At 43.7% G+C, this 23,821-nt stretch overlaps 1 protein-coding gene across 1 annotated transcript in view; it reads right to left on the bottom strand.

The window, feature by feature from the left end:
• Nucleotides 1-23,821, bottom strand: part of flt4 (fms related receptor tyrosine kinase 4) — a 240,824-nt gene that overhangs the window by 103,829 nt on the left and 113,174 nt on the right. The window contains exon 3 of the mRNA XM_059650520.1: nucleotides 21,309-21,574. Coding sequence (XP_059506503.1) covers nucleotides 21,309-21,574 — 266 coding nt within the window. The remainder of the gene's footprint in view (nucleotides 1-21,308; nucleotides 21,575-23,821) is intronic.

Genomic DNA, 23,821 nt, shown 5'->3' on the forward strand with positions numbered 1-23,821 from the left:
ATGTGAGGGCTTGAAATAACAAAGTGCAGTGAGGGGAATGTTGATGTTTTGAACATCAGCTTGGAGCTGCGACTTCCCGACCCCCTGATGCTCAGCCTTAAACTTGCTGATTCCTGGAACTTCTGTTCAGGGCATGTGTTTAGAGTCATTGAGGTCTACGCCACATAAACAGGCCTTTTGGCCCAACTTTCCTATGCCGCCCATATTTCACAACTAATTTAGTGTCATTTACCAGCATTTGGTCCATATCCCTCCATACCTGACCCATCCATGTTCCTGTCCAAACGTTTCTTAAACGACAAAATTTTATTTGCTTCCAGCACCACCTCTGGCAACCTCTTCCAGGCACTCACCACCCTCTATGTGAAAAAATTGCCCTGCTGGACCCTTTTGTATCTCTACACTCTCACCTTAAACCTATGCCCTATACTTTTAGACTATGGGGGAAAACTGTTGACTATCTATGTTATCTAAGCCCCTCATGATTTTATAGACCTCTATAAGGTCACCCCCAAGTCTCCTATGCTCTAGGGGAAATTGTCCCAGCCTACCTAATCTCTCTCATAACTTCCAGTCCAGGTAGAATCCGAGTAAATTTGTTTTGCACTCTTTCTAGTTTAATAATACTCTTTCTGTAGTAGGGTGACCAGAACTATACACCAAATGTGGCCTCAATGTCTAGTACAACTGCAAGAAGATGCCCCAACTCCAGACCTTTTCCATCCCTTAAAGCTGCCGTTTTCCTGTTGGGGTGGGGATTGGGGCAAGCCTCACAGGTGCCGACAGGCCCCCATCCAGCTCCTACTCACTCAATGCAGAGGGCACTCTTCATATCAAAAGGGAGTAAGGAAAGACTGAAGAATCAGGGGGCATCTAGCAGGGCTCATTTTGGAGTCCCTCACACAGTGAGTTGCATGCTCAGATAGATTCACACAGAAATGGGCATGCACGCACACAAACGCATCAAGGACCAGATGTTGCAGATTTAAAGTAATTTGCAAAAGTAGCAAATATGTTGCAAGGAGAACCATTTTTACTGAGTGAGCAGTTAGGATTTGGAATGCACTGCCTGGAAATATGGTAGAGGTAGATTTGATTGAAGCATTCAACTGAGACAATTATTTGGATTGAAAAAATATGCCAGGATTTGGGGAAAAGACAGGGAATTGGCAGGAGGTAATGGTGCGCTGTTGCAAACAAAATGGGCTGAATGACCTCCTGCACTATAACAGTTCTGTGATTCTGTGCACCCATACCTGAAAAATTACTTAGGGCCACATTTTTCAGGACACTGAGGTCCCCATCCGACTCTAATGGGGTTAGGGAATCTGAAAAGGAGCTCAGCTTCCATTGCTCTTGCCCAACATCAGCCTGTGCAGTAAAAGCTGTCCAACTGGTTCATTAATGTTCTTCAGGGAAGGAAGCTGCCATCCTTACCTGGCCTGGCCAGCCCTCTGATGGTACTAAAATAGGTGGGAGGGAATGTTGTGATGAGGACAAAAGGAACCTATAAAGGGATATAGATAGGTGAGTGAGTGGGCAAAGACTTGGGAGACAGAGTTTAATGCAGCAAAAGTGTGAGGTCATGAAGTTTGCTGGGAAATATCAAAATGCAGTCTATTAATTAAGTAGAGAAGGATTCCCAAAACGTGCAATGCAGAGGGATCTGTGTGATTTCATGCAAGAAACCTATAAAAAAAGCATGCAGGTTAATAAGATTAAGATTTAGGATGACAAATAGAACTTTAACCTGAAGTAGAGCAGTCTTAGGGTTACTAGCACCAAACATCTTTTGGCTTTTTGACAGATACCCACTGAGTGGTGAGCAGGAACAGTGGCTGGTAAGATGGGGCAAGAAGCAGACAAAAGGGGAGTGATGGGGTGGGGTCTTAGTGAAGCAACATTAGTCAGATAGGGGGAGATATCCCACTAGGTCTCGTGACGATGAAACTGACACATAGCCAAAAACAGAAGATTTAGCCGATCGTCTATTCCCCATTTTAGACAGGTGATTCCTGCTTCTTCAACTAAAGTTAATCCCAATCCAAGTTGCTTTGTCTGGGATTAGTTCACACCACAAACTCTAGATTGAATGTTACAATATTCATTGCCCGGAATACTTTAGGAAGTATGTCCATTAAATGTGCAACTGTTCATATTACAGCTCGTGACTGGGTCAAGTTGAAATCATTGTAAAAGAGACAATCGGTAGGTTGAAAGATCTTTTCCTGTTTTAACAAACCTTTCTATCCTGAAAACCTTTATCCTACCAACACAATGTTGAAAATATCTCATTGCTAAGAACTCTGGCTGTCACTTTTTGGGTTTCTGGAAAGGTCCAGGAAAAATAATTGAAAGAATTTCAGCATCAAAGGGTTAAGATCCAGCTTTATATTAAAGCCTTTGGGGATCTTCACTATTTACTGATTGCCAACTCTTCAGGCTGAAGCTTTAACAGACTAATCATCAGTTCCGCTCAATGTTGCCAGCTCAGGTTGGATATATTTCTGCTCCAATCACCACACCCATTCAAACACAACAATTTCCCCAGTTTCAATATTTTTATAACTAAAAGTGAAAACCGCCCTCTCCCATGCACCTCTGAAATTTCTATCAGCTCACTTGTAACACATTCTGGAAATTAATTTTTACTTCTCAGAGGCTGCAATAGTAACATTGGAGAGTTTGCAAACTGAAAAGATCAAGTTTGAGACTCTTGCTTCGTTTGACAGTCAGCATGTAGAAGGGGCCCTCACTGTGCAGGATTTTAATCTGGTGATGTGTAGGAATAGCGGGTACAGTTCCCAGCCAGGATGGTTTGTGACTTGAAGGGGACGGTGTTCCCATGCATTTACTGCCCTTATATTTGTCCTATGCAAGTGTATGGAACAGGAACTGAATACACCATATGGACTGTGATATCTAGTCCACCTTTCAATAGGATCACAGCTAATCTACTTCAAATCCATTTTTCTGTCTGCACTTTGATCACATGAAAGACTAAAATCTGTCTATTTCAGTCTAAACGTATTCAATGATACAGCATTCATAATCTGCTGGGATACAGAATTCCAAAGATTAGCAACACTATGAGTGAAGACATTTCTACTCATCTCGGTCCTCAATGATTAGCCTCTTACCCAAAGATTTTCCTCCCTTGTTATAGGTTTTCCAGCCAGGCAAAAGACCATCTCAATGTCTACCAAGTCAAGAATCTCCCAAAATCTGGACATCTCAACACGATCACCTCTCATTCTTCTAAACCCCAGGGAGTATAGGCCCAATTTACTCAGTCTTTAATCATAGGACAACATTCTCACTATCAATCCAGTGAACCTTAGCTAGGCCAGATGGTAGAGAAGACAGGTTTAAAGGTTCCATTGAAGGTGTCTCTGGTGAGTTACTGCAGGGTGTTATGTAGATGGTGTACAGTACAGACAAGGTGTACTTGAGGCAGAAGGAGCGAATGTTTAAATTGATGGTTGGGGTGGCGATCTTTAACCTGAAAGGCGTTATGTTTCTTGAATGTTTTGGGAGCTGCAACTGCCTTCCTCCAGGCAAGTTGGGAATACTCCACCATACTTATGTCTTCTAGATGGTAGAAAGGTTTTGGAAGGACACTGATGGACTAGACTGGAGGCAGGAACATAGAACAATACAGCGCAGAACAGGCCCTTCGGCCCTCGATGCTGCTCGGACCTGTGAGCTAATCTCAGCCCCTCCCCTAGGCTATCCCATCATTATCCATATGCTTATCCAAGATATTGGTAATAAAAGGCTAGAAATTATTTGGTTACTTTCATAACCTTACAAAGCTGCTTCATGCCAATAAAGGACTTCTGTGTTGTAAGCACTGTTCTCGTCATGTACAAATAGCAGCTAATTCCCACAAACAGTAATGAGATGATGATTAGCAAATATCTGTTTTCAGTAACAATAGATGATATTGGCCAGGCCAATACTCATTGTTCTATTTAAAAACAGTGACCATTGGATCTTTTACATCTCCCTCAAATGGTTAAATACGACATTTTGGTTAAAGTCTCATCGGTATTAGCAGCACCTCCCAACAGTGCAGAACACCCTCATTACTAAAGCCTCTGATAATACAGTATGACCATTGTACTGACCATCCAACAGTGGAGGGCTCCCTCAGCATTGCCCTTGAACAGCACAGAGTTTCCTCAATCTTGTGCTTCCCTGCAGATCTCTGAAGGTACCAGGGCAGTTACTTAAAGTGATTAAGAAGGCATATGGGATACTTGCTGTTATTTATTGAGAGGGTAGGTTGGAAAGGTTGACTTGTTTTCATTGGAGTTCAGAAGAGTGAAGGATGATTTGGGGCAACATGGTGGCTCAGTGATTAACATTGCTGCCTCACAGCACCAGGAACCTGAGATCAATTCCAGCCTCAGGTGACTATCTGTGTGGAGTTTGCATGTTTTCCGCGTGTCTCTGTGGGTTTCTGCCACAGTACACTGGCTTCCTTCCACAGCCCAAAGATGTGCAAGTTAGGTGGATTGGTCATGCTAAATTACCCAGAGTATTCAGGGATGTGTAGGTTAGGTGTGTTAGCCATGGAAATGTGGGGTTTCAGGGATGGGGTACGGGGATGAGTCTGAATGGGATGTTCTTTCAAGAGTTGATGTGGACTTGTTAGGCTGAAAGGCCTGTTTCCGCACTGTAGGGATTCTATGAACAAAAAAAAATCAATGGAACTGTATAAGATCCTGTAAAGTGTTGTCAAGGTGACTTTGGAAATGACTGTGACTCTAACATTAACGAACGCCATTTTAAAATTAGGGACAGAAACAGAAATTGCTGGAAAAGCTCAGCAGGTTTGGCTGTGTCTGTAGAGTAAAATCAGAGTTAATGTTCTGGGCGCGCCCACCCTCCCTTCAGCACTTAATTTCCAATTTTATGCTGCTGGAGCTAAAAACAGGAGCAGGTGTAAATTGCACCCCATCCCTACCCTTCAACAAACACCTCTCTCAAAACATGTTATTTGTTGCAGGAACCCTCACAGCTGAAGCACCTGAATTTCCACTTTGATCCAAATCCCGAAACGTACACACTTTAGCTAACACAACGTGGAGCTGGAGGAACGCAGCAGGCCAGGCAGCATCAGAGGAGCGGGAAAGTTGACATTTTGGGTGGGGACCCTTCTTCAGAAATGGCTTCACAGTGAGATTACAACTCGTTTACAGACAGTAAGAAGGTGGTGAGTTACTCGCCACAGTGTTCCTAACTTTTGATCAGCCCTTTAGCCACTGTGTTTATGTGGTGAGTCTAGTTGAGTTTCTGGTCAATAATAACCCCCAGGATGTTAATAGTTGTGGATTCAGTGATGGTATCGTCGTTAAATGCCAAGGTAGTGAGATTGTCTCTTATTGGTGATGGTCATAGCCTGGCAGTTGTGTGGCGTGAATGTAACTTGTCAGCCCAGGTCTGGATATTGTCCAGATCTTGTTGCATTTGAACACGGACTGCTTCAGTATCTGAGGAGACACGAATGGAGCTGAACATTGTACAGTCATCGGTGAACATCCCCACTAACGACCTTACAATGGAGGGAAGGTCAATGATGGAGCAGCTGAAGATGGTTGGGCCGATGACACTACCCTGAGGAGCTCCTGCAGGGTTGTCCTAGAGCTGAGATGATTGATCTCCAACAATCACGAGCACCTTCCTATGTGTCAGGTATGATGCCAACCAGAATTTGCCCCCTGATACCCATTGGTTCCAGTATAGCCTGGGCTCCTTGATGCCACACTCAGTTGAATGCAGCCTTGATGTCAAGGGCTGTCACTCTCACTTCACCTCTAAAATTTAGCGCTTTTGTCCATGTTTGAACCAAGGCTGGAATGAGATCAGAAGCTGAGTGGCCCGTGCAGAACCTAAACTGAGTGTTATTGAGCAGGTGCTGCTTGATAGCGCTGTTACTGACACCTTCCTTCACATTATTCATGATCGAGAGGAGACTGATGGGGCGATAATTGGCCGGGTTGGATTTATGCTGCTTTTTGTGTACAGGACATACTTGGGCAATTTTCCACATTATCTGGTAGTTACCAGTGTTGTAACTATTCTGGAACAGCTTGGGTAGGGCGAGCGGCAAGTTCTGGTCCACAAGTCTTCAGTACTGTTGGTGGGATGTTGTCAGGGAGCATCGCCTTTGCAATATCTAATGTCTCCAACTGTTTCTTGATATTATGTGGAATGCATCGAATTGGCTGAAGACTGGTATCTATGATGCTGGGGACCACTGGAGGAGGCCGAGATGGATTATCCACTCAGCACTTCTGGCTGAAGATTGCAGTGAATGCTTCAGCCTTATCTTTTGCACTGATGTGCTGGGCTCTTCCATCGTTGAGGATGGGGATATTTGTGGACCCTCCTTCTCCAGTGAGTTGTGTAGTTGCCCACCACCATTCGCCACTGGATGTGGCAGAACTGCAGAGGTCAGATCTGATTTGCTTGGCATGCAAGTAGTCCTGTTTGGAGACGTCATGAGGCTGACACCTCATCTTCAGTAAGCCTGACGCTGCTTGTGGCATGCCCTCCTGCACTCTCCATTGAACCAGGGTTGATCCCCAGGCTTGTTGGTAATGGTTGACTGGGGATGTGCCAGGCCATGAGGTTACAGATTGTGCTGGAGTACAATTAAGTGGATACCCAGCCTTGAATTGCTAGATCTGTACGAAGTTTCTGCATTTAGCACAGCGATAGTGCCACACAACATGATGGAGGTTTTTCTCAATATGAAGGCGGGACTTTGTCTCCACAAGGATTGTGCGATGGTCACTCTTATCAATACTGTCATGGACAGATGCAACTGCAGTCGGCAGATTGGTGAGGATGGGGTCAAGTATGTTTTCCCTCTTGTTGGTTCCCTCACCACCTGCTGCAGACCCATGTCTTTTAGGGCCCAACCAGCTCTATCAGTAGTACTGCTATCAGGCCACTCTTGTGAACGGCAAGTAAACACTATAGTGACAGATAAAGAAGAGGTGCTGAAAAGGCTGGCAGCATTCCAGGTAGTGAAGTCGCTGGCCCCGATGGGATGCATCTGGATTTCTGAGAGGGGTAAAGGAGTAAATTGCAGAGCCATTGTCGGAAATTTTCTAGGCTTCTCTAAACAATGGTCCGGGGGCATCGGGAAGATTGCAAATGTGACACAATTGTGGATAATCTAGGAAACTACAGACCCACCAGCTTGACATCAATAGTGGGAAAACAGCTGGAGGTGATAATATGGGATAAGGTAATTATACACTGAGAGAAAAATAAGTTAACACTAAACAGTCAGGATGGCTTTGTCAAGGGCAGGTTACTTCCGACAAATTTAATCGAGCCCTTTGACAAGCTGGCACAGACAGTGAGGGCAGTGCTGTGGATGTTGTGGGTTCGGACTTTCAGGAAATGAAATGGTGCCACACAGCAGGTTAGTTAGCAAATGAAAAAAGTTTGGCATCAATGTGTCCTTGGCAGCAAGCATTAGAAGTTGGCTAAAAGATAGGAAAATGAGAGCAAATATAGATGGGCATTTCTCAGATTGGAGATGAGTTGAAAGTAGTGTTCCCCAGGGATCGGTGTTAGGACCCTTGTTTCTTCTGATTTATATGATGGGTGCTGAGGGCAAAATCTCTAACCATGCAGATGACATGAAGCTTGAGAGAATAGTGAATTGTGAGGGTGATGCTGAGCAACTTCAGAGGGACACTGACAAGTTGGGCACATGGTCAGGGATCTGGCAAATAAATTTCAATGCAGAGAAATGTGAGGGAATGCACCTTGGTAGAAGAAACACAGAAGGACAATACAGACTCACTGTACAACCTTCAGGGGAGTTCAGGAGCCGGGGAACCTCAGGGTTCATGTACATAATTATGTGAACGTGGCCAGGTAAGTTGAAACAGATGTTAAGAAGGTTTATAGGATCCTAGGGTTTATAAATTGAGGCATAGGGTATAAAAGCAAGGAAGTGATGCTACACTTCTACAAATCATTGGTTAGATTGTGTTTGGAGTATCGTATTCAGTTCTGGACACCTTATTTCTGGAACGATGCTAAAACCCTGGAGAGAGTACAAAGAAGATTTACTAGGATGATCAGAGATAATGGGAACTGCAGATGCTGGAGAATCCAAGATAACAAAGTGTGGAGCTGGATGAACACAGCAGGCCAAGCAGCATCTTAGGAGCACAAAAGCTGACGTTTCGAGCCTAGACCCTTCATCAGAAAAGTTTACTAGGATGATACCAGGAAGGAAGGATTTTAGACATAAGGAAAGATTCAAGAATTTGGGTTGATTGTACTTGGAGCAGAGAAGATTAAGAGGTGACTCAAAATTAAGAGCAATTTAGATGGGGTAAACAAGGATATTCTTACCTACTCCAAAACCTAAGATATTCGGTTTCCACCAGTTGTTATGTCAGTCACTAGAGGTCACAATTTCAATGTTGTCAGCAAGACAGCTAGGAGTGAGATGAGGAGAAACTTCTTTACTCAGAGAGTTTTTAGGATTTGGAATGTGGTGCCTGGGGGAGTAGTGGAGCTGGATTCCACAAGAGGCTTCAAAATAAGCTGGATATATATTTGAAAGTGATGAATTTAGTGGGTGATTGGAGATAGGGCTCAAGAATTGGACTAGCTGGGTAGCTCTTTCAGGAGCCGGAACAGAAATGATGGGTTGAATGGCCTCCCTCTGTCCTGTAAAATTCTATGCTGCCAAGAAATTGCCAGAAGTTGGCAAGTATTGCCTTGTTGAAAGAGTTGTGGGTGACCTAATTGAGCATTTTAAGCTTTCTTTCCAATCCCTCCCCATTATCATGGGGCTCCTTTAAAGTGCTTTAAATCAACACCATCAAATTAAACAAAATTAATCTGCATCAGAGTGTGCCAGTCCCTTAAAGGATCACCAACAAAATCAAATGTTCGAAATTTTAAAACAACAAAAAGACTGAAACATGATTTGGTGAAGCTCTTTTCAGCCACTTAAAAAAAAAACTTCCATTGAATGAAACCAAATTAGACAAATTGAAGGGTTTCAGTTCCTTAGAGCAGCAGCAGTTCTTTGTGTTTTCATTTTAGTGTTTGATTCATTGTTACATCTGAATGATGTTCAGCACTGGTCGTGACTCCTCAGATACTGGAGCAGTCTGTGTCCAGATGCAATAATATCTGGACAGTATCCAGGCTTGGGTTGACGAGTGGCAAGTAACGTTCGCATCACACAAATGGCAGGCTATGACCATCTCTGAAAAAAACACAATCGATCCACTGTCCCTTGACATTCAATGGTGTTACCATCACCGAACAGTCCCACTATCAACATCCTTCGAGTTACCATTGACTAGAAACTCAGCTGTACTCACCACATAAATATAGTGGCTATAACAGAGGGTCAGAGGCTAGGAATATTATCTGCTGACTTCCTAAAGCCTGTCCACCATCCACAAGGCACAAGTCAAGAGTGTATTGGAATACTCCTCACTTGCCCGGGTGAACAGCACTCAAGAAGCTTGACACCATCCAGGAGAAAGCAGCCTGCTAGTTTGGCACCACATTCACAAGCATCCACTCCCTCCACCACCCACCCTCAGTAACGGCAGTGTGTACTATCTACAAAATGCACTGCAAAAATTCAACAAGGATCCTCAGCCAGCACCTTCCAAACCCACGACCACTTCCATCTAGAAGGAAAATGGCAGCAGACACACGAATACACAACCACCTTCAAGTTCCGCTCCAAGCCACTCAACATCTGTTCTTGGAAATATATCGCCGTACTTTCACTGTCATTGAGTCAAAATCCCGTAATTCCCTCCTTAAGGGTATTATGGGTCTACCTACAGCATGTGGACTGCAGCGGTTCGAGAAGGCAGCTCACCACCACCTTCCCAAGGGCAACTAGGGACAGGGCAATAAATGCTGGGCCCCCAGCCAGCCACACCCGTGTCCCACGAGTGAATAAAATGTCAATCACATTGCTAAGGGTCTGGAGTCATATCTAGGTCAAAACAATAAGGACAGCAGATTTCATTCCCTAAAGGACATTAGTAGACATGATCATCATGATTGAGAGTAGCTTTCATTCCAAAACTGTTAATTAATCTTTCAATTCTATTGGTTGCCATGGTGAAATTTAAACCTACCTTCTTACAGCATTAGCTTGAGTCCTTGGCTCAATATGCCAGAGCCATCGCCTCTACACCATTATTCATGAGTTTTTTTAGGGTAAAGATCACTGGTATATAATAGGAATATGAACTATCGATCTTATACTGATGCCATCTTTAAGACCACCTATTTTCACCTTTGTATCATTACCTGATCTCACCACATCAGTGTGCCATCATTCCTTCTGGAGTTGACTACAATAATTTTCTATTGGCTACTCTCCCATTTACTACTCTTCAGAAACTTGTGGTCATTCAAAATTCCTGTGCCCGACACTGAATTTTCACAGCAAGTTCTGTTCTCCTAGCCCACCCGTGCTCATTGGCCTAAATTGACTTCTGATTTAATTGGATTTAATTTATTATTATCACATGTACTGAGATAAGTCCTGTTTGGTGGTAAATCATATCATACACAAGTACACTAGTATCATAGAATAGAATGCAGGATGAAAATTCTCACCCTTGCGTTCAAATTGCTCCATGTCTTCATTCTTTGCTATCTCAGTAATTTCTTCCAGCCTCACACCTCTCCAAAAGATCTGTTTTCTTCTAATTCTGGCCTCTTGTGTATCCTAGTGTTCATGACTTTGTTTTTAGTTGCTTAAGCCCCAAGTTCTGAAATTCCCTTCCTATACCTTTCCAGTTCTCTATGACCTTTTTCTCAGGAAGATTCCAATACTTACACAGATAAATGGAGTTTAGAATAGATGGAAACACAGAACATTAGAGCTCCAGGAGTAGGCCATTCAGCTCATCGATCCTTCCTCACCATTCATGATGATCATGGCTCATCATCCAGCCCAGTTAAAATAAAGAAAAGCTCAATAAAAATTCCTGTTTTTCCCTCATATTGTTTGATCCCTTTAGCCCCAAATGCTATATCTAACTCCTTGGAATCATGTAATATTTTGGCCTTCACTGCTTTCTGTGTAATAACTTCCACTCTCTGAGTGAAGGAATTTCTCCTGATCTCAATCCTCAATGGATTACCCCATTTCCTTGGACTGTTGTCCATGGTCTGAACTGCCATGCCATCAGGACCATCCTTCCCGCTTCTAATCCTCGTAAGCCTTTTAGAATTTTATAGATTTCTACGAGATCCCTCCCTCATTCTTCTGAACTCCTGTCAATATAACCCTAACTGATTCAACCTCTCCTTATGTCAGTCCTGCTGACTCAGGAATAAGTCTGGCAAACCTTTGCAACAAGCCCTCTATATCAACACCATTGTTCCTCAGACAAAGAGATCAAACTGCACATACTACTCCAGGGTCGGTCTCACCAAGGATCTGTGCAACTGCAGTAAAACCTTACTCCTGTACTCAAATCCACTCACTATGAAGGCCAACATACCATTTGCCTTCTTCACTGCCTGCTGTACCTAAATGCTTACACTCAGCAACGAGTGTATGAGGACACCCAGGTCTCACTGCAGCTCCCCTTTTCTGAATCTTCTGCCTTCCTGGTTTTGCTACCAAACTGGATAAACTCATATTTACCCACATTGTTCTTCACCTGCCATGCATTTGCCGACCTACCGAGCTTCTCCAAATTGCACTGAAACGTCAGTGCACCCTTCTCACAGTTCACCCTCCCATCCAGCTTTGATCCAAGTAAGCGGTAGGGGGAAAAATGGGGCCCATTTGCACACTCCCTCCAAATAAGGGGCAGTTTTGCTGATCTGGGGTTTCATCGGGGCGGCCCAAACTAACTTGCTGTATGATCCTTCATTGTTAGGAGGTCCTTATCTGGATTCTAATTCCCATGTTCGTCTGCTGGTACAAGTGAAACGTTTGAACTGGCTTTGACAGTGAGCGATATAGCTTGTGTGCTCTTAGGGCGTATACATTTTTCACACTTAGAGTGGGACACCTGTTTCCTGTTTATTCAGAAGGAGATTATTTTTTGATATAAACGCATTTAAAAAGTTGGCCTCCAAAATTCGGACAAGTTATTAAAGAAACTACAATTTTCTGCTGGTATCTGGAAAGTTAAACAAGCTGATGGCAGGTCGCCAAGCAAAAGCTGAGCATCGCTCCGAGCATATGACTTGGTCCCATGAATTATTACCAGTCTGTGGATGGAGAACAATATTCACTCCTGCAGAATAAATACAGGATATCGTAGAGGGTGAAAGTCCTTTTCCCAACAGAACCACGGAGGGGTCAGGGACAGCAAAAAGACAGAGTCGTCAGCAACCTAGGGGCAAAATTCCATTTGTGCAATTGTTGTTATCAACATCACAAGATAGTTATAGTGTCATAAAATCATACAGAATGGAAACAGACCCTTCAGTCCAACCGGTCCATGCCGACCGTATTCCCAAACTAAATGTGTCCCACCTGTCTGTGCTTGGCACATATCCCTCCAAACATTTCCTATTCATGTATTTATCCAAATGTCTTTTAAACAGTGTAGCTGTGCTTGCTTCCACCACTTCCTCAGGATGTTCATTCCACACATGAACCACTCCTTGTAAAAAAAATGCCCCTCATGTCTTTTTCAGTTCCTTTTCCCCTCACCTTAAAACTATTCCCTCTTGTCTTGAAATCCCCCACCTTAGGGAAAACGCACCTGCCATTCATCTTATCTACACCCCTCATGATTTTATAAATCACTGTAACGTCACCCCTCAACCTCCTACGCTCCAGTGAAAGAAGTCCCAGCCTATCCAGCCTCTCCTTATAGCTCACACCCTATATTCCCAGCAACTTCCTGGTAAATCTCTTCTGAATCCTCTCCAGCTTAATAATATCCTTCCTGCAATAGGGCAAACAGAACTCGAAACGTCCTCCAGAACGGGGCTCACTGACATCCTGTACAATATCAACATAACATCCCAACTCCTATACTCAAAGGTCTGAACAATGAGGGAGAGCATGCCAAATACTTTCTTCATCGCCCAATCTATATGTGATGCAAACATCATTAATTATTGCTAATGGCCTTTCAGCCCATCTTCATACATTCACTGAGAGTGACATTCATCGCTGCCACCACTTCTATATCTACTCATTTTTTAAAAGATTCCAATGGCTTGAACTTAAACAGAATTTATAACCCAGGCTGACATTCTCAGTTCTATATTCACTGCGGATATTTTTAATCAACCTGCTCAGACAAATCATGACACCTCTGGAGCAGGTAAGACTTGAAGCCAGGCCTTACAGCCCAGAAATATAGGGACACTACCACTGTGCTATAAAGGTCCTCCTGTATGCAATGTGAGCTGCATTATGTGAAGGAAAGTACTAACAGAGCGCTGCACTATCGTAGGCGACATCTAATAGATGAGGCCCTCTCAGCCAGATATGATAGAATCACATGGCACCAATACAAGGAAGGGTAAGAGAGTTCTCTTGGGAGTTCCGGCCAATATTTATCTTTCAAAAAGAATCAGAAATACAAATTATCTGCTTGTTCTCATAATGCTGCTTGTGAAGGCGTGATAATTCAATCAACTTTGCATTTCTTTGTATTATAAGTGAATGTAAGTTAATGTTGAGGATGCACTGTGAAATTTCTCTGAGAATGAGTTAAGTTGCTTTAAAAATACTTGTATTTTTAATTTTTCACCAAATTAAACAGTGAGCACACTGCAAAGGTACCTCAGCAGCTGCCCTTTAATAAGTCCTGAGGCTGTCTCTCTCTTTTCTCTATCTCTGTCTTCCTCTTTCGCTGTTTTCTTTCTTATTATTTTCTGAATCACCTCCTAATGCACCTCAAATTCCCTCTTGCGCTATACCTGGGCTTCCCCTATAATGGCGTCCTTTTGACTTCCTCAGCTGGAATTTGCAACAAACTGTTTCTTCCATCAACAGTGAGCATGTGGATCATTTTAAACACTTGAAGCATTAATCATTGTTATTTTTTGAAACTCTTTTGAGACCAGAGAAGAAAAATAAACTTAGATTGTTTAAAGCTCTACACTCAATTGGGAAAAAGCACTGTTAGAATAAGACAGAAATGCACATTCTAACAAGTTGAAATGTCTTGATAGATGTGGAGAGAGCTGACACTCCTCAACATGATCCAATGAAATCTCATGGTGTCAGGTCAAACATAGCTAAGGAAACTTCCTACTGGTTACCTCCTACTACCCCATACCTCCAGCTGATGGATCAGTACTCCTCCATGCTGAATAATACTTAGAGGAAGTGCCGAGGGTGTCAAGGGAATATAATGTCAATGGAAAACTTCAACATGGCTCAGTAGCATCATTACTGACCAAGCCCTAAAAGATACAGCTGCTAGCCTAGGTCTGCAGCAGGTAGTGAAGAAACTAAATAGAGGGAAAATCTACTTGACTTCATTCTCATCAGTTTACCTGTTTTAAATTCATCTGTCCATGACAGTATTGGTAGAAGCTATCACTGCAAAGTCTTTGTGGAAATGAAGTCTCATCTTCACATTAAGGATACCCAGCATTGTGCTGTCTGGTACCGCCACTGTGCTAAATTGGCCAGACCTCGAACAGATTCAGCAACTCAGAACTAGGCTTTGATGTGATGCCATGTTCAATCAGCAGCAGCAGAATGTATTAAAATACAACCTGCAACCTCATGGTTCAGTCATATCCCAAACTCTCCCATTACCATCAAAACAGGGCATCAACCCTAGTTCAATGAGCATTGCAGGGGTGGTATGCCAGGAAAAGCATCGGGCATACCCAAAAATGAGATGTCAATCTCGAAAAGTGACAAAACAGGAATACTTTCATTCCAAACACCAGAAGGAGCATCCAATAGATAGAGCTACGTGATATCACAGTGAACAGGTCAGATATAGTCTGCAATCTATCATCTAGATGTGAATAGTGATGAACAGTTAAACAACTAACAGGAGGAGACACAAATCTCTACAAATATCCAAATCCAGTCCATCTACACCACTAACGTTTACCTGACAATATGGAAAGAGCTCAGATTTGTCCTGTTCATAGAAACCAGGCCAAATATAACCCAGTGAGTTACTGCCCCACCAGTCTACTCTCGGTCACCCGTAAAGTGAGTCCTTTTTAAGGACTCTATGTGCTGTGTGCATACAATACTGTGGCTCTGCCTTTCAGTTTCGTCTGCTACGAGGTTGCAAGTTGCACACAAAAAAAATGAGTCAGTTTGCTATAACATTTACTTTAGAAAAGCATAGAAGCATGGGAGATAGGAGCAGGAGTAGGCCATTCAGCCCTTCCAACCTGTTCCACCATTCAATACGATTATGGCTGATCGTCAAACTCAGTAGCCTATTCCTGCTTCCCCTCCCACCCCATACCCTTAGATCCCTTTAGCTTCAGACTACATTCAACTCCACCTTGAAAACATTCAATATTTTGGCCTCAGTTGCTTTCAATGGCAGAGGTTCAATATTCTCTGGGTAAAGACCTTTCTCCTCATTCTCATCCTAAATAGCTGACTGCATGTCCTTAGATTGTGAATCCTGGTTCTGAACTCCCCATTCATCAGGAACATGCTTCCTGCATTAACCCCATCTGTACTGTTGAAAAATGCATAGATTGCTATGAAATTCTCCCTCATTCTTCTCAACACCAATTAAGAGAAAAACCTGTAGATGCTGTAAATCAGGAACAAAAACAAAGTTGCTGGAAAAGCTCAGCGGGTCTGGCAGCATCTGTGGAGGAGAAAACAGAGTTAACGTTTTGGGTCCGGTGACCCTTCCTCAGAACTGATGGTGGCTGGGAAAACGTCAGTTTATATGAAGGAAATAGGGAGCTGGATGGGGTAGGGAGTAAACAATAGGATGAGCCCAAAGAGAGAGAAAGACAGTTGGACAGACAAAGGAATTGCTAACAATCAGGCTGGGAGGGTGAATAGTTGTAAATGGGGACTGTTAGTGACTAACAACAGGGGGTGTGTAGTGGCAGGCTAGGTGGTTACAAGGCCTGGTGTGTTGGGTGGGGCGCTGGGACATGGGAGAATTTCGGCCCTGAAGTTATTGAACTCAATATTGAGTCCAGAGTGCTGTAGGGTCCCTTACAGATAGACTGGCCACTAATATCCATTACAAACTCACCAACTCCCACAGCTACCTGGACTATACATCCTCACACCCCAATTCCTGTAAAGACTGCATCCCATTCTCTCAGCTCCTCCGTCTCTATCGCACATGTTCAGATGAGGCCAACTTCGAAAAGGGAGTCTCCGAAATGTTCACAATCTTCCTCAAGTGAGGATTGCCCAGCTCTGTTGTCAACAGGGCCCTCAATCACCTGTGAACTAATCTAAGCCCCTCCCCTTACACTAGCCCATCATCATCCATATGCTTATCCAAGGACTGTTTAAATGCCCCTAATGTGGCTGAGTTAACTACATTGGCAGGCAGGGCGTTCCACGCCCTTACCACTCTCTGAGTAAAGAACCTGCCTCTGACATCTGTCTTAAATCTATCACCCCTCAATTTGAAGCTATGCCCCCTTGTACAAGCTGAAGTCATCATCCTCGGAAAAAGACTCTCACTGTCCATCCTATCTAATTCTCTGATCATCTTGTATGTCGCTATTAAATCTCCTCTTAGCCTCCTTCTCTCCAATGAGAACAGACCCAAGTCTCTCAGCCTTTCTTCATAGGGCCTGTGCGCCAGGCCCTATTACCAGGCAACATCCTGGTAAATCTCCTCTGCACCTTTTCCAATGCTTCCACATGCTTCCTGTAATGGGGTGACCAGAACTGCACGCAATATTCCAAATGAGGCCGCACTAGCGTTGTGTACAGTTGCAGCAGGACATTCACAGCTCCGGAACTCAATCCCTCTACTAATAAAATCTAACACACTGTAAGCCTTCTTAACAGCACTATCAACCTGGGTGGCAACTTTCAGGGATCTATACACATGGACACCAAGATCCTTCTGCACATCCACACTACCAAGAATCTTTCCATTCACCCGGTATTCTGCCTTCCTATGATTCCTCCCAAACTGAATCACCTCACATTTATCCGCATTGAACTCCATTTGCCACCTTTCGGCCCAATTCTGCAGTTTATCCAAGTCTCCCTGCAACCTGCAACATTCTTCCAAACTGTCCACCACCCCACTGACTTTCGTGTCATCTGCAAACTTATGACCCATCCACCTATGCCTGCATCCAAGTCATTTATAAAAATGACAAACAGCTGTGGTCCCAAAACAGATCCTTGAGGCACACCACTAGTAACCTGACTCCAGGGTGAATATTTTTCATCAATCACCACTTGTTGCCTTCTTACAGAAAGCCAGTTTCTAATCTAAACTACTAAATCTCCCTCAATCCCATGCGTCTGTATTTTCTCCAATAGCCTATCAATTTTCTCCAATAGCCTCTAATAGCGCACATCTACATTCTGCTCGCAAGAAAGACCCTGAACTACCTGTTGCCTGCCACTTCAATGCTCCACCTTGCTCCCTGGCCAACATCTCTGTCTCCTGCTTGCTACAGTGTTCCAGTGAAGCCCAGCGTAAGCTGGAGGAACAACAATTCATTTTCTGCTTAGGGACCCTGCAGCCCTCTGGACTCAATACTGAGTTCAATAATTTTAGGGCCTAAACTTTCCCATGTCCCAGCCCCCCCACCCCACACACCAGGCCTTGTTACCACATAGCCTGCCACTACACACCCCCTGCTGTTAATCACTAACAGTCCCCATTAACAACTATTCACCCTCCCAGCCTGATTGTTAGCAACTCCTTTGTCTGTCCAACTGTCTTTCTCTCTCTTTGGGCTCTATCCTATCGTTTATTCCCTACACCACCCACCTCCCTATTTTCTGCATATAAAGTGATGTTTTCCGAGCCACCACCAGTTCTGAGGAAGGGTCACCGGACCCGAAACGTTAACTCTGTTTTCTCCTGCACAGATGCTGCCAGACCTGCTGAGCTTTTCCAGCAACTTTGTTTTTGCTACCAATTAATATAATCCTCACCAATCCAGCCTCTCTTCATTCATCAGTCCTGCCTCCCAGGAATCAATCTGGGGATTCATCATTGCACTCCCTCTATAGCAGGAACATCCTTCCTCAGATAATGAGACTAAAACTACACCCAATACTCCAGCTGTGGTCTCATCAAGGCCCTGTACAATTGCAGCAAGGCATCCCTGCTCTTGCACTCAAATTCTCTTGCTCTGAATGCCAACATACCATCTGCCTTCTTCACTGCCTTTTGTATCTGCACCATGACTTATATTGTGTCCTATTTCTTTAAATAAACAAACCCATGCAGCTCGCCAATTCTTGGTGAACAATTGATGATCAGACCTTGATCATTGATATAAAAATGGGGAGGTTTATTAGGATGTTAATAGGGATGAGGGGCTTCAATTGATATGAGCTTCAAAAGGTTAGACAGTTCATGTAGGTCTGAAACAGTCCAGAGGTGACCAGTGGGGGTTTTGAAAGTGATATCAGAGAACAGAACATACAGAGACAATTTTTTTTGGTGAGTGGACTAATAGCCACAGGACAAAGATCTAGAAGGGAGGTGAGGAGAAACTTTCCCATGCAGTCCAAAACTGGAATATTAGATTAGATTCCCTACAATGTGGAAACAGGCCCTTCGGCCCAACAAGTCCACACCGCCCCTTGAAGCATCCCACCCAGACCCATCCCCCTATAACCCACACATCCCTGGACACTACAGGCAATTTAGCATGGCCGATCCACCTAGCCTGCACATCTTTGGACTGTGGGAGGAAACCGGAGCACCCGGACGAAACCCTTGCGGGCACAGGGAAAATGTGCAAACTCCGCACAGACAGTCACCCTGAGGGTGGAATCGAACCTGGGTCCCTGGTGCTGTGATGCAGCAGTACTAACCGCTGAGCTACCGTGCTGCCCCAATTGTATCTGGAAAAGTGGTGGAAATTGATTCCATTAATGATTTTAAAAGGATTTGGACAGGAATTTCAAGAGGAAGAACTTAAAAGGGTTATGTTCAGAAATCAGAGACAATGGGGCCGTGTGGGACATGAAGATCCAATGGGCGAAACAGCCTCCTTTCTTACAAGTGTGGGTTTCTATGAATGTAGGTTAGTAGGTTGGGGTTGTAACCTACAAAAAGTCTCCAGTTACTTATCAACCAATACTCAAAGTTCTGAGGAAAGGTGACTCGACCTGAGACTTTAACTGTCATTTCTCTCCACAGATCTACTGAGCATATCGAGCAATTTCTGGTATTGTTTCTGATTTCCAACATCTTTTGATTTTTAATGCCCAAAGTACGTTTTCATCTGAGACTGATGCTAGATCAAACTCTAAACAAGAAAGCATCCCATCTGTAGTGGTTGTAATGAGGCCAACCATCTCTTGGAATATGAGTTCTCTGATTGGGGCTGTTAATCTGATCTGTTCAGGGAGCCCTGACTGACAGATAAAAAGTACAGTGTCAGAGATTCTAGCACTCTGAGATAATAAAATGTGAGGCTGGATGAACACAGCAGGCCAAGCAGCATCTCAGGAGCACAAAAGCTGACGTTTCGGGCCTAGACCCTTCATCAGAGAGTGGGATGGGGTGAGGGTTCTGGAATAAATAGGGAGAGAGGGGGAGGCGGACTGAACCCGACCCTTGAACCCTGAGATGCTGCTTGACCTGCTGTGTTCATCCAGCCTCACATTTTATTATCTTGGAATTCTCCAGCATCTGCAGTTCCCATTATCTCTAGCACTCTGAGAGCTGGCTCTGAATGAGGCTCTTCGTGTGTAAATAAACAGTGACTTGGTAACGGATATCAGCCTCCTTTGAGGTATTCCGCCATCCTCATTAAACAGACTGATAGAAGTGCACGTTCAGTCGTATTAATGCCTACATATGATGATGTCAGGACATTTTATGATATTTCAAAATGGCTCATATGCTGCCCCCCATAATATTGGGAAAGGTCATAACCTAAAACATCATCTCAGCTTCTCTCCACTGAGTCTTCCTGATCTGCTAAGTATTTCCATGTTGTTTCTGATCTTATGGTGGTTCCCAACTTTGGCCATTATAATGACCCTTAATATTGGCACAAAGGTTCAAGTTTTACTCTTTATTATGTCAGTAGTATTATAGCAATCTTTGCACAGAATAAGAACACAAGTACATAAGAATTAGGAGCATGAGTAGGCCATCTGGCCTGCCCCGCCAACTAATAAGATCATGGCTGATCGTTTTGAGCCTCAGCTCAACTTACTCGCCCACTCACCATAACCCTTAATTCCTTTATTGTTCAAAAATTTATCTAGCCTTGCCTTAAAAACATTCAGTGAGGTAGCTTCAACCGCTTCACTCGGCAGGGAATTCCACAGATTCACAACCCTTTGGGTGAAGAAGTTCCTCCTGACCTCAGTCCTACATCTGCTTCCCTTTATTTTGAGGCGATGCCCTCTAGTCCTAGTTTCACCTGCTAGCGGAAACAACCTCCCTGCCTCCACCTGATCTATTCCGTTTATAATGATCATCTCACAGAAATAACCATCCACTATCGTAAAGAATGAGCAGGGTATGAGTACATAGAGTCAATTGGTCATCATTAGCATTGAATCCTCCACTGTCAACATCCTGAAGGTTGCCATTGACCAGAAACTGAACTGGACTAGCAATATAAATACAGTGACTGCAAGAGCAGGTCAGAGGCTGGGAATTCTGCACTGAGTAACTCACCTCTCGACTCCCCAGTGTCTACCTACTATCTATAATGCACAGGTCCAACAACACTTAAGAAGCTCCAGGATAAAGAAATTCACGTGAAGAGCATCCCATCCATCTCACCCATCATGCACTCCCTCCATCACTAGTGTACAGTAGCAGCAACGCGGAAACGTATGAGATGGACGACAGCAACTTGTCAAGGCTTCTTCAACAGCACCTCCCAAAACTGTAGCATGTACCACTGACAAGGGCATCAGGCACATGGGAACATCACCACCTGCAGGTTCCCCTCCAAGTGACACACCTCACCCTGACTTGGGAATATATCTTCTTTCCTTCACCGTTTCTGGGTCCTTTGTAACAGTATTGTGGGTATCTGTACACCAGGTGGACTGTAATTGGGTGCTTAGGGATGGGTAATAAATGCTTGGTTTGCCATTAATAGCAACATCGCATGAACAAAGAAGATACAAAACTCACAGCAATAGTCATTCATCACCTTACCTTTCACAAAGATATATATACTGGTCGCTGTTGTTCCATCAACAATGGGTTCAATGAAGTGATAAAAGCAGCGGTAGTAGCCTGTATCATTAGCTCTGGCACCCATTAGCATGAATGTCTTGCAGTATTGATCTCTCTCTGAGCCATTGCATTCCCTTATGCTCACTATCCGTCCTCCAAGCTCCTCCAATGAGTAAGATGCAGATTTTGTGTTGCCTTCAACTGCAGGTTTCCCAGGCCAGGTCCACCCCAGAGGCCTCTGCCCTCTGAAACACAGAATAGGGGAAAAGGATCTTGTTAATTCACTTCCATCTTCCAGCTTTACTCTTGTTTTCATCTAATATCACATCTTTCAGGTGAGATGTTGAACCAAGGCCTATCCGTCCTCCCAAGGTGGACATTAGAAGATCCTGAGGACAAGAAATCAACAAAGGGTGGGCAAGTTCTCCCTGTTATTCCTGATCATTATTTGAGATATTTCTCAAAATCAACAAAGTTAAGAATATGTTACCTGAACATCAATACATCATTGTTATTGGACTTTGTTGAGTGTAATTTTATTGTCACGTTTCCCTATATTACTGCAATTCAAAAAGTACGACACAGATGGTGAAGATATTCTGAAGTCTAGGTAGGGATGCTGTAGAAGCGTACATTTTATTTTCTCTTGTCATATCTGAGTTGGAAAGAAAGCAAACAGGATGAGGGAGCAGTAGAGAACTCTGCTCCCAGGGGCAGTCAGATGGAGAATATAAGTAGAGTCATAGAATTGTACAGCACAGAAACAGATCCTTTGGCCCAACTTGTCCACGCCAAACTGAACTAGTCCCACCTGCCTCCACTTGGCCTGTATCCCTCCAAACATTTCTTAATCATGTACTTATCCAAATGTCTTTTAAATATTGTAATTGTACCCACACCCACCACTTCTCTTTTATAGGGTACTTCCACGCATGACCCACCCTCTGTGTAAAAAAAAACCTGTCATGTCTTTTTTTAAATCTTTCTCCTTTCACTTTAAAAATATGCCCCCTTGGATTAAAATTCCCAATCCTAGGGAAAACATTCTTTCCATAACTCTCATTACTATATTAATCTCCAGGGAAATGATGGCCTAGAGGTATTATCACTGGAGAATTAACCCAGAGGCCCAGGTAATGTTCTGGCGACCTGGGTTCGAATCCCGCCATGGAAGATGGTGGAATTTGAATTCAATAAATATATGGAATTGAGAACGCAATGATGACCACAAATCCATTGTTAACTGAAAAGCCCACCTGGTTCACTAATGTCCTTTAGGGACGGAAACTGCCATCCTTACCTGCTTTGGCTGACATGTGACTCCAGGTGCACAGCAATATGGTTGACTCTTAACTGCCCTCTGGGCAATTAGGGATGGGCAATAAATATTACCAAGCCAGCGCTGCCCTCATCCATAAAGAAAGTGACCCTTCAATCTCTTACGCTCCGGTGAAATAAATCCCAGCTTTTTCAGCCTCTCTTTACAACTCAAACCCTCCATTCCTGTCAACATCCTGGTAAATCTCTTCTGAACCGTGTCCACCTTAATGATGTCCTTCCTGTAATAGGGGGACCAGATATTGGCTGGATGGATAATAGAACAAGAATTTTGCCAGTAGGTACGCCTACTATAGGACTGTCTCCTGAGATTGGCTCAACTGATGTAACTGTGCAGCTGTTGTAAAAGTCAGGCTCATCACCAAGAGGTAATAAGAACTGCACATGCTGGAGTCAGAGATAACACAGTGGGGAGCTGGAGGAACACAGCAGGCCAGGCAGCATCAGAGGAGCTGGTGTTTCGGGTCGGGACCCTTCTTCATAACCGACTCATGTTTGGTATCTCCTGCAGCTTTCAAACAGCGTGGTCAAAGTCAGGTTCAATGTGAACCTGGAAGCATTTGCAGAAGACAAGTTACAAGGCCGGGCCTGTATTTTCTCAAATTTAGGAATTCAGGAAATTATCCAGGTGATTAAGTAGCATGTTTCAGACAAAGAGTAGATACATTGAGAGACATTTCTGGATGGAGTACAGAACAAATGGACTTGTCCCAGAAAGCTGTTGAGTACAGGGATCAATTTAAAATTTCAAAACTAAGATTGATAGATTTTTGTCAGGTAAGTGTACAGAACAATAGGGAGTCAAAGTGAGGAAATTGAATGCAGATACAATTCACCATGATCTGGAGGAACAACTTCAAGGAGCATAAAGGCTCCTTTTGTTCCAATGACATTGTCCGTCCAATAGGCCCCCTCTTCCGCCCATGTTATTAGTGAACAAATATTTTCAAATACACTTTTTAACAACTCACTAACACTCCTTAGACAGCATCTTCTAAACCCACAACCACTCTCACCCAGAAGGACAAGGACAGCAGGTACACGGGAATACCACCGACTGCAAGTTCCTCTCCAAGCCACTCACCATCCTGATTTGGAAATATATCGCCCTTCCTTCACTGTAGTCAAAATTCTCAGGGCTTTGTGGGTCTGCC

Source organism: Stegostoma tigrinum, chromosome 13 (genome assembly GCF_030684315.1).
Source record: "Stegostoma tigrinum isolate sSteTig4 chromosome 13, sSteTig4.hap1, whole genome shotgun sequence".
NCBI classification, from domain to species: domain Eukaryota; kingdom Metazoa; phylum Chordata; class Chondrichthyes; order Orectolobiformes; family Stegostomatidae; genus Stegostoma; species Stegostoma tigrinum.